Below are 12,468 nucleotides of genomic sequence, written 5' to 3'. Positions count from 1 at the left end.
TAAATGATGTAGCCGGTAACTTCACCGTCACAGGCACTAATAACGCTCCTTGTTTACATAATTGATCAGCCTCTTCATTATCTGGTATCATTTTATGAGATGGTACGCGGATGAAAGTTACCTGTAGTCCTTTGTTTTGTATTTGACATACCTGTTGTAGAATATTGACCAGAGTCCAGTTGGAATGAGCTGGTTGGGCTGTACTAAGAAGACGACGAAGAACACTCTGACTGTCACTACAAATACAGCTAACAGGTGGTTGGAGACATAACACATGTTGCAATGCGGCTCGAATAGCAAACGCTTCGGCCATGTTGATTGATGTGTGGCCAGGCAATGCCTGATGAAAGCGCAAATTATAATGCGGTATAAAGACGGCAATGCCCACCTTCGATTGTCCAGTTTTTACCTGTTTAGAAGCATCCGTGTAAATTAGTAAAGCGTCTGCATTGTGTTGGCTGATATAGTCTTCACATAAATGCGATGTTAGAGAACGGGGAGTGTTATTTAGCCAGTGGGGCGAAAGAGATGGAAATTCCACTTGCGTAGGAGTGATGTGCCTGGTGTATGAGGATTGGCAGAATGGGAGTTTAGGCGTGCGGTTGATAAAATTCAGCCAATGTTTTACACGAATATACGCAAAATAGGTCCAAGGCACTTGGCGATGATAGGGTTTTGCTTCGGTTAGTAGCATATAAGAGTTGTGTTTTGGGGATGATGGGTGATGTAATTGCCATACGGTTCAAGATGAAAAGTTTAGCTACATGAAAAGCTTTGATATTGTATGGAATGATACCTGCTTCTTCCAGGAGTGCCCTGAGTTTCGAGGTTGCCGAAGTATTGAGCGGAGTCCTTGTACTTGTAATCGAACACACAATTCACTGAGACGCCGAGGTAGTGGATAAAGAGCTGGGCAGCCATATAGAAGCCTTGATTCCAAGCACTGACGAAATGTACATAACTGTGCTCTGATATCCAATCCCCATCTCTTAGTACTGAGTCCGCTGATTAGGTTAAGAACGGGTTGCACTTTGGTGTTAAGTGTATCGAGATGTGCTTTCCAAAGGATTCGAGAATCCAATGTCACTCCGAGGTAATGCAGATGAGAAACAGGCGAGAGTTGGACATCTTGAAGTATTAGTGGCGGAGCGATTGTTCGCCTTTTCCGGGTGAAGATGATGTACTGATTTACTCCAGTTTACACTAAGGCCATGATCTCTGCACCAGTGTTGTAGGCTGTCTATGGCGTGACGAAGTTGATTGGCACCATGGATTGCTGTGAAGGTGCGAACATATAATCAGAAGTCATCGCCGAACTGATTTACTCTGACCAACGCTCGAAGCTGCCTATGAAGCAAGATGGTGAATAAATTAAAAAGAAGCGGGCAAAGTGGAGAACCCTGTGGCAGTTCTTGAGATACTATCCTGGAGTCTGTATAGCGGTGACCAACACTCACTGATACTTGGCGGTGTATGAGCCAATTATGGATGAAGCGGAAGTATCCAGCTGGAATCTTAAGTGAAAATAACTCTTGGACGAGCACATCCAAGGGTACAGTATCGTAGGCTCGTGCGAGTTCAATATGAACTGCCATAAGATATTCCTCCGTTGAAAAGTACTCCATATGTCAGTGACGAGACTAGTAAGAGCGTCGTGTGTGCAACATAATGATTGTAACGCCATATCTCCCTTACAAAGAAAATGTTAGCGATTTATATCGAGAGAACGGTAAATGGTAGAGTGATGGGAGCAACGTTGGACAGTATGCACTCATACTACTCAGATAAATAAGCGATTTCAATGCAAAAAGAACGAAGAGTCATTGTCATGGGGCACGGCAAAGCCCTCTTTAGGCAAAATGTTGATAACTTTTATCGAGAAAACAGGAGGTGATAGTGGGATGGGACCAACGTTGGACACTGTGGACCCATAAGGCGCATCGAAAAAGTTTTGGGGGGTTGGCGCCAGCAAACCTTACTTATTTCCACATTATAGTATAAAATTATATTGTGCGAAATAAACACACGAGTTAGCTAGTAATATTTTATATTATTATTATTATCAACAGCGTCTTTTCATTACGTGTGCATGTTTGACATGAAACCAAAGAGAAAATCCATCATTCGCAGAAAGAATAAGAATATCCAGTTACTTTAACTGTGAAGGATGGCGAATAATACGAAAAGAGTGACTACCTGTAGCGAAAAGAAACAATACATTATCTCAAATGGATAAAAAATCAAGCCAAGATAGATTCGAATTCGCATGTACGGCGCGAAAAGCCAGTGCTTTGTCCACTTTTTGTTTTTCAACTGACTCACCAAACGTGTTTCAGTAACTTATTGCTAATTTTACTTGCTTCACTCGTTTAACTGGCTTTTTCTAACAACTTATAACGACAGGGACACGAACGCAGAAACATCGAGGACAGTTAAAAATAATAAAGGCTCTCCCGTCAGGAATCGAACCCAGGAGTGCACCAAAGGCGCACGTGATAGCCACTAGACCAGTGGGGAGGGCACCACTCACCCTCTGTGTCGTTAGGGATTACGACCGCTGTATTACCAGCTATCACTTCTGTGAGTTGTATACTATGATCACATGTTTCTTCTTTGCTGGAAGAGTTAAACCTACATTCTATGTAATACATGAGGTATTTAGACCTACATGCTCTTCATATAATGTACAGGTAATAAAAGGGTCATGCTGGGAATAAGAAAAAGAACATTCCTCGGACTAAACGGAAACTATTGGCATCAGAAATATTTATCTACGAGGCATGCGCAGTAATATAATTCAGAATAGTTACTGTTTAGTTCAGTAAACGAAGAAAGGGGTAAAAAAAACTAGAGATGTGCAAAACCGGTTTTTATAAAAACCGGAAACAGGTTTCTAAAAAAACGAAATCCTAAAAACCGACATTTCGGTTTTCACCAAAACCGGTTCGGTTTTTCACCGAAATCGGTTTCGGTTTTCTCCAAAAATCGGTTAGTTTTTTGCCAAAACCGGTTTCGGTCTTCCCCAAAAGAGTGAAAAGCGAATGGCACGTGTCGACCAGGCCCGTATCCACAGGGGTCTATTGGAGCGCTCCCCTAAATTTTCGCTGGCCACCTAAAATTTTCACGGTAGGCTTGAAAATGAACTATAATATGGTGATAAACTATAATATGGTTATGGTTAGATCGGGCCCCCCTTATCTTCGGCCTGGCCCCCCTAAATTTTTGGGCTGGCTACTGGCCTGGTGTCGACATTTATGACAATTTTACCCGGGAAACTATAAGGCGGAAAGTACATGAATTTTTCAAGGGAATTTAGGATGGATATATTATTATTATTATTATTATTATTATTATTATTATTATTATTATTATTATTATTATTATTTGGAGAGAAAGAGAGTAGCATAACACATCTTTATTTAGATCGCAAAACCATAGATTCTTAAAATTTAACAACATCGTTATCTTAACCTCTTGATATTATTACACACCTGGAGCCATCCCCTCAAATATCAAGCATTATCTTTCTGAATATTTGTAATCACTCGCAATGCTAATGGCTGAGGTCGTTCAGCTGTATTATTCTTACCAGTTACTGTAATATGAACGTGAAATTATATATATATACAGTGAAACCTCTCTAATGCGGACAGCCGTGGAGAATCAAAAATTGTCCGCCTTAAAGAGGTTTCAATATTTTCTTAGGTAAATTAATAAATAGGGTAATATGCAATTAGATTTTTTTTTTGCATGAATCATGTATTCACGAATATTACCAAAATGTTACTGTACCTGCATTATCCTTCGCCATCCAATATTTTATGTTCTAGGCACAACATGCAAATAATATGTTGTAGTTCTCTGCACTTTACATTTATCACTACTTAGTAGGTTTTCAGTATGTTGCTTTAATTTGTATGTTAATTGCAATCCATTAGTGTCTTTTTTGAGACAATATGCGTACTGGCAGGCAAAAGATAACGAAAATTTCTTCCGCTTGGTTAGAGATTCCAGCGGGACAGTAGAATAATGTGTCATTCCAAAAGGTGGGCAATTGCCAATCGCTTGTATCTAAAACAGCTTGGGTGGGAGTGGAATGCAAGCAAAAAACATGAGAGTGTTGTTAAACGGAGAAGCTTCATCTGGGTTACTGAGCAGGCAATGGAGGAGGCAAAATGTTGTCGCAATACTTCCTTGGTGACACATGTATGAATTACTAAAGATGCACTTTTACAGTACTTTCCAGCTTGTTTCTAGAGAAAGTGTCCGTAATACGGAGGTAAATAATACCTATAAAACACAGAAAAGACTGTCCGTGTCCGTACTAGAGAGTGTCCGCTTTAGAGAGGTTTGCCAATGTTTTTTTTTCCTATTGCAGTGTTTGGGGATTACAAAATATGTCCGTTACGGGAGGTGTCCGCTTTATAGAGGTGTCCGTTAGTAGAGGTTTCACTGTGTATATATATATAATATGGAACTTTCGGCGGAAAATTAAATCAGGTGAAATATGTATGCCCTTTTCAATTACTCATGACGCGCTACGAGTCTACCCCATTCCTTCTGGACACCGCTCTTTCTCCGGTGTCTGATTCCCATATAATGACTGTAGTGGTCTGATTGCCATATACACTTTACATATTATACATTGGCTTTTGTGCGGGTATACCCAAAAAGGTGCTTTATTTATTCGTTCGTACTTGCTCTCAGAACCAAAATTAATTCTCCTTATAGCGTCTTATTTTGCGTAACTGAATTAAATTTCTTATCGAGCATTACATAGTATTTCATAGGAAAAGTACCTGCACTTTTTATAAAGTGGGTCTCAAATCATTGCGCTCAATAAATTACAGTTGAATCGAACTCGATCACTCTATGCACAGCAGAGCCTCAGCCAGGTCGTCCTCGCTCTCCCTCGCACGAGTAACTACACGAATTGTCTAATTCTGCGTTTATGACGAAGTGACAACGCAGCAAGTTGTCGAGTCGGTGAAGAGGAGCGGTATCGACACTCTAAAAAATGGTATAGCTGAATTGACAATAAAAGCATTGTTGATGAGTATTGCTAATTGGTAAATTAATATTGACTATAGTATAGTTGATGTATAAATACTGATTTGTTATTTATACAACACCTATTTTTTTGGTATGGCTGTGGTAAGAAAAAAATATTGCTAATATTAGTATGGTTAATAATATCATGCATATTGTTTATATAACCAGATTATTTAGTATTGCTAAAATAGCAATAGCATTATGGTTAGAATGGCTATCACAATATAAAACTCTTGTTATGGCAACTATGCGAAATCCCGCCTTTTACGAGTTGTCATGTAGCCGCCATGATAGATTCTATAGTTAATATGAATTACGAAACTATGTTAAAAGACTGGGGTTTAGAAACCCTAATAATGAAATTTCAAGGTAAGTGGATAGTCAGTAAGTTTCAATATGTAAATTGAAGATATGTATTTCTAAATGTTTATTTGAATTGTATTGCGCACAAGCAACAAAATTCCCTTGTACGAAATAGTGTATTATTAAGCATTTATGACGCTTCCAAAATATTATTTTTATTATCACCAAATCAAAATACTTTAAAATAGAGACACGATGTGTTCACGCAATTGAGGGTAAGTTTAGAGTTTCTAGCCCGTTTTTACTCGGAATAACGATATTAGAACCTGTTTCAGTCAGTGTTCTAGTCTAACTAAAGTCTTACCAGGTAACCTAAACTAACCTAACCTAACAATTTTTAAGGTTTTAACTGCATTTTCGTAGGTTGGAAACTGGAGGGGCAAATCTAAACGTAAGCCCGAAAATGTACAGATGAAATTATATAAGGTGTAATAATGATTTAAGACTTCTTGTAAGATGTTTGTGTGAAAAGTTGAGAGAAAGGTTATTATTAATGTGAGAGTTCGTACTATTTGGAAGAGGCTTAAGCTTTTGCAGAACGATTCGATGCTTGAGGATCATAGTGATCCTATGTTGATTATTCTACGTTGAGTTTTACTTAATTGGGCATTTATTCCGTAGTTGGACGTCCGATACTTTTCTACCAAAATTGCGTAAAAGCTATTAAAATGTATAATTTTTCAATTTCGCGAGTTGGGAGAAAGTGTAGGTTAGGTTAGGTTACGTTAGGATCTATAATAGAAGTACCCTTCGACGGGAGCTTCACGAAATTCAACACTGTCAGTTCACATCCCGTACACCGATTCGGTATATTACCCGCAATATTGATATTATGAATGCTCGTTACTTTCCCACAATGCAACTATTCGGTTGCCTTGCGCGAGGTAGTTCTCTTCGCTCGCTTAGTAGTCCCATGTTTATAACCAATTATATATAACAAATAGAGAGAGTGTTGTTGTATTATCTTTATATATTATCAAGCACACAAACGATCAAATTATACGTATCTTCCGTGCAAGTTTCAAAATTTTGCTGAAAACGGACGTCCAACTTTGGACCCCTTAATTGTTATACTTTGTGCCCTTATTAATTTCTACAAACAGTACAGATGGGATCAAGAATTTTAATAATAATTCACCCTTAATTTTTACTAATTAATGCTGAACAAGCGACAGCGAGTGAAAGTATGGTTAGATAGGCTAGTTTAGGTATTTGTAGCAAAAAGAAAACACGATAGGTTATGATTTAATGCTTTTTAAGTGTGCTTCTGTCGCTTTCAAATTATTACAGAAGGCCTTTCTCTTTGTGTTACACTAAGTGATACCACCTTTGCACTTTTAATTTAATTCATGATGGTGATGTCAAACTTCAAAGCACATAAATAACAGGTTTTGCAGAAACCATTTTCTTTTTAAATCCGATATTTTGTTTCAACCGGTTCATTTTTTTAAATATATTTAGGTTAAATTAAAGTGGAGTAAACAAAGTCCCTATTTAAAACTAAGTAAAGGTGGGGCGCTGATTGGATTGAGTGCTCGGTTTTGACCTCAAGAAGTGATCTAACCCGATCAGACTCGGTCAGAGGTCAACTAATTCCTCAAATGATGTACCAGTAGTTCATAAATTATTTACCAGTCAGCCCATTCAGCAGTACTGAAGCTTGACCTAAGTTTAACCATTCAGTACCTTCGTACAAGGGACCATGATCTAATGAAACTAATATATAAGCTTAGTTGATCTCACAGTTTACTGAAATTAGTCAAGTATTCATAATGATTTTGTATGTGATTGTTCCCACGAAAGGGAGCTTATTTAGCTTTGGGGTTAACTGGTGTATCACCGGAACAGTTTTAGAAAATTTGCCGGGTCAGTTGGAATTTTTTTTTTTTTTTTTTGTTTGTTTGTTTATGAGCAAGAATGAGTGAAAGTCATGTAAGGGGAATAGTAAAAATGAAGAAATTGGTTATTTTTGATGTTGTAAGCGACACTGTATGTGGAGGTGGATGGACCATTTCGCGGAGAGATATAGTTGTTATGATGTAGTGGCGCGAAGAGGAGTATGAAAATAGCTCGTGTATGTCAAGGCTGTCACATGTCGTGTGTTACGTACATAGAACTGTTCAAAAATAACGAGCGACAGTTGTTGAAATTTTGTGAAAGACCAGTATACTGAAAAGGTTGACGGTGTGTGGAAAATGTGGAAATGAATTGAAAATACAGAAAGGAAAGGGAGCGTATTATTTTACAGCGTCAGGGAAGAAGGAAAACTATTTAGAGGGCTATTTAGCTGAGTACTTGTTTAAGGAAAGAAAACCCCAAGAAACTCTTGTTCACGATTTTGAAGGTGTGACTTCTGTTTTTGCAAGTAAAGCATTATTAGTATGGCAATTGCTATTGAAATGTATATGATTGCGGAAACCAGATGTTTTCAGTACCCTCGCTTACGCGTGTACACATCGTCGCTGACGCGCCTGCTCCTTTCGGGCACACTACCGCGCTGGTCCGCTAGCTCCACCCTACCTTGGCTCGGTTAGATATCATTCGTGCACTTAGTGGCCACCTAGCACAAGTTGGTTTGTGTTTTTTGCACTGTAGTTTTTTATGCCCTTATCCTAATGCGAGGTAATCTAATGTAAGTTAATGTAGTCCAACGAAATATATCCGTATACAGTACATTTTGGTACTTTTTTTCGATTTTAATACTGGTCCGGCGATGCGGCAGTAATGCCTTAGCTTTGTAATAAGCGAGAAGAAAATATAAACGTCATAGAAATTACAAGGTTCTAGAACACATGTCCCACTTCCCATTTAGCTGTAATAAAAACAGAAAACAACGTATCCTGCGGTCTTCTAACCCGCTTTCACTTGCTGACGCTCGCTAGCAATATTCTGTGAAATAAAATTTAAATTTTGGTACAGAAAGGAACCAACCTTGCTAATCTATATGGGGAACCTGTGTTCTAGAACTTCTCCTTAGCAATTATCTGGTTCACACGTTGCATTAGAGCGTACGTTAAGTTAGGATAAAAGCCGGAAGTTTCAAACTTTTCATCGTGCCATTAACTGACAAAACAATGGAACTGGCGGTTGACGTGTGAAGTTGAAACTTGGCATACATATAGCCTTCAGAGAAAAATATACAGGATTTTTTTTTTCTTTTTAGTAGGTGAAAAGGAAGAATGAGTAAAAATCCCATCTTATTTCGGTGTACTTTAAAAAAAAAAAAAGTCTTAGGAAATTGTATTTGAGTAAAAACTTTACATTCGGTATTCATGTAGGGTTTTCATAAAATTAACTAAGTAAATCACCAAAACTATACATTTCCTAGTTCAGTGAGGTTGTTTGGGAAAGTGAAAAATCTTCCTTTGTTATTTATATGGAGATACCTTCTACAGCCCAAAATTATTAAGTTAAATGATGTAGCCCGAAGGTTAGAGTGATGCAGTTTGGCATGTTTGTAGCCTTCTGGAAGTAACTCACAAAAAATATCAAAAGTAAATATTTTTAGTTTTTAGGGTAATTCTAAAATAAAAAGAAAGATTTCCGGTGCTATTTAAATGTATGTTTGTTTTGGACATAAAATCTCATGTTTTAGGTAATTGAAATTGGAACAAAAGTTTGAAATTCGGTATGCTTGCAAGCTTTTGATAGCGATATGCAAGTTATTGACCAAACATAATATCTAGTTATAGAGGGATTTTTTAATTTTTTTATTTTTATTTATTTATATATTGTTTATTTTAGAAAACTGAAAACTCACAGTTATTTAATATCATATCTTCTACATCTCAAAATGCTTAGACTTTTCCTGAACATCTGCGGATGACATTTGGCATACTTGTGGGTTTATAAGGTGCGAGACCTCCAGCTAGCCGAAGGCTAGTCCAGTAACACGCACAGCTGCTGCACATGTTGGAATTGGAAGTCATCGATTGCGAGGAAAACAGAGCTAGTTGACATTTGCCTTCGAGTTTGACCGGGTTACTGTTTTTTTCTAAAGCGTTCACCTCCGGTGCTTGGGGTCCCTGGTTCGATCCCAGCTCGCGCCGTGTGGACTTTGTGGTGGACAAACACCGTGCTCGTGGGTTTTCTCGGGGTTCTCCCGTTTCCTCCTACTCTTCATTCCACCATTTCAGTCATCTCTCATCATCACCGTCTCCTTTAGCCTAACCGGCATAACCGTGGGACGTAAAACTTAGAGATTTCATTTTTGTTTTTTCTAAAGGGGTTGAAATCGAGCTCAATAGCACCAGTACCCTCAAATTACTTTATTCCTTTTTAAAAAAAAAAAATAGTAGGGGTCATCGTTATTCCACTTTAAACTTTATTTGTTGAGATTACATATTAATGAAAATGTCTGGTCCATATATACTTATTCAACAGTGAGGTTATGAAGGACGGGAAATACAGTTTAAGGTTGGACCTGAATCACTACTCGGTTTACATCCAAGAGAAATTGTTCTTCACCTGGACTTGAACTCGGGATCCCTTGATTAGGAAGGCGATGAGTTTATAGACTAAACCTTAGGACATGTGATAGAAATATGTTTAACCGATTTGCATACTTGTGCATATTTTCCGTCACTTCAGGACAACTGCATAAGTGAAATCACTTTACAGACTTAAAATTGAAATAAGGGGACACGGTGGCTCAGTGGTAGAGCGTTCACCTCTGGTGCGTGGGGTCCCTCGTTCGATCCCAGCTCGCGCCAGTGGGCCGTCTGTCGGACAACACCGTGTGCGTAGGTTTTTCGGGGTTCTCCCATTTCCTCCTACTTTCTCCATTCCACCATTTCAGTCATTACTCATCATCACCGTCTCTCTTAGCTTCGGTGTATAAACGTGGCACGTTAAACTAAATATTTCATTTCATAATTTATATAAATGGACAATTTCAAAAGATTATACAGATTACAGAAGATTACTTTAATTCAAGTAGTTCACTGCATCCGAAGTACAGCGTCCTAATTTAAATTGCTTAGAAGTGAATAAAGATGCTAATAATTTGTGTTCACTCTGGCTGTGAACCATTTATTTTATATTTTTGGCTTAAACCAATTGGATTTTTTAAAAATTTAAACCATCACACCAACCAACTCTGATAGATAATAATCAAAAATACACACAGCTAGTTTTGTGACTGCTTCCTTGAGTTAGTTACGTTTTAATTATTTTCGTTTCGTGCCTATTCATTATTGAGGGATTTACATATCCAGATAGTTTTGTGACCTCTGGCGTAGGGTAGTTACGGTTAGGTTATGCTCGTATTGGGCTGTTGCGTTTTGGGCTACCAGATAGAGATCTCACTTCCGAACCATAGTGCAGTCCAACTCTAAATGCAGTAAGATGTATTATTTCTACACTGCTTCTTACCGGGACACTAGCTCTTGTATACGGATCTTGAACAATCTTCTTGTATTTTACTGGAGTTCTATTTTCCTTTCATATACCTCCAAACTTCCTGACTTGGTACTCTTTCTTACGTCTTTGCCCATTCAGTAAATACTGCATCCTTATTGCTTTCCCTGACGCTTTTCCATTGTTTGCTTTAATAAGATTGCATCTACGGGCGTCGTTAGCGTGACGGGGACATGCCCCCCCGTAATTTTCTGTGTCGTGTATAAAGTTACCAGCTGGCCAGTATTTTATTTTTTTTTATTATTATTTGCACTGCATGAGTTACGGTATATCATTAATTTATTTCGATAAAATTAAACCAAATCATAATATGTAATGAGAAAATAACTTGCACATGTGAGATATATCATGTGTCCCCCCCCCCCTTAATATTTAAGAGCTAATGACGCCACTGATTGTATCAGTTGTACTCATCTGTAGCATGGATTCAACTGTTGTTTTTCTTTCTAAATCTTCATCGTCCAAGTGTTTATTGTATGTGGCATCAGCTTGATTCCTCGGTAATTTTCACAATTTTGTACATCTTCCTTCTCTTTGTATATAGATACAGTACTACTCTCTCTCTCTCTCTCTCTCTCTCTCCCCACTGACTTGGCATTTTTCTCTTGTCTGTAAACTGTTTTCATTAGATCCCATAGTATGCGGTAGGACAACTTCTGGTCCTAAGCACCCATGTTTTAGCTTGTAGTTGCTTTCCCTGTCTTCATTTTCTTTAAAGCATATTCTACCTCTTCTCAGCTTATTTCTGAGATCACAATAACTGTAACTCCCAAGATTTGGTGTTCCATTACAAAAGACCTGTCTTTGGTTTTCTTAATTTAGCAGCTGTTTCTTTGTTGATTCTTCTCCATCAACATACAGGGCATAACTGTGGTAGATGAAGCTAGATATTTATACTTCATTCCTGTTTACTCAATTAAAGATATTTTTGCAATAGTAATTATGCTTTCCTCATTAGCATTGACAGATCCTTCATTCCATTCACATATTGAAGTCATCAAAAGTAAGATTTTCCGAAAGACCAAACAAATGAAGAAATAATATCAAGAGAAAAGGCACAGAACAGTACCTCCTTAGTTCTACTTTGCCTCTTCAGGACAGACCTTCAGTTATTTGTATCCCAACTTCCAAGTAGGATAAATACTTTTTGTACATGCAATAACTAAGCTGTATTTCCGAATAGTTTTTTTTTTTTTTTTTTAAAAGAGCCATTTGGCTTAAAGAAGCTGACCCACAACTGAAAGATAGGAATATGGGAAAGATGTCGCTCAGGACCTATATTTTAAGATGCTAACCGGTTTGAATGACATTGAAGAACATAGCTAAGACGTGACAAAAAGTTGAACATATTTGTATAATCTGCCTAATTTTATCATGTCGTTTTATAAAATTAAATTGAAAGAATGAAGAGTTGCAGGATTCATTTTTTTTCTTATTTCAGGGAAGTTTTATTCATATTTATTTATTTCCTTAGAGCTTCTTCACATCCAGTTTGTTTTGCCTAGCGCTTGTGGTGTGAGGAGTGACGGATTCGAGTCCCGAAAGGAGCTCAAAATTTATGTTCACCCAGCATCGTGTACCTTAGATTCCGACATAATCTTTATATTGTTCGTTAAATAGGAGCTTTGTGCAATG

General features: G+C 37.8%; 1 protein-coding gene across 1 annotated transcript in view; it reads left to right on the top strand.

Annotated features, from left to right (window-relative positions):
* The first annotated feature begins 1,080 nt into the window (after positions 1 to 1,080).
* Positions 1,081 to 12,468, top strand: part of LOC145679360 (uncharacterized) — a 17,638-nt gene continuing 6,250 nt past the window's right edge. Inside the window, exon 1 of the mRNA XM_081749944.1 lies at positions 1,081 to 1,134. Coding sequence (XP_081606070.1) covers positions 1,081 to 1,134 — 54 coding nt within the window. The remainder of the gene's footprint in view (positions 1,135 to 12,468) is intronic.

The sequence above is a fragment of the Thermobia domestica genome, chromosome 2 (genome assembly GCF_964235325.1).
Source record: "Thermobia domestica chromosome 2, izTheDome1.hap1.1, whole genome shotgun sequence".
NCBI classification, from domain to species: Eukaryota; Metazoa; Arthropoda; class Insecta; order Zygentoma; family Lepismatidae; genus Thermobia; species Thermobia domestica.
Note: the sequence above shows the minus strand (reverse complement) of the source record. Positions and strands in the feature narration are given on the sequence as shown.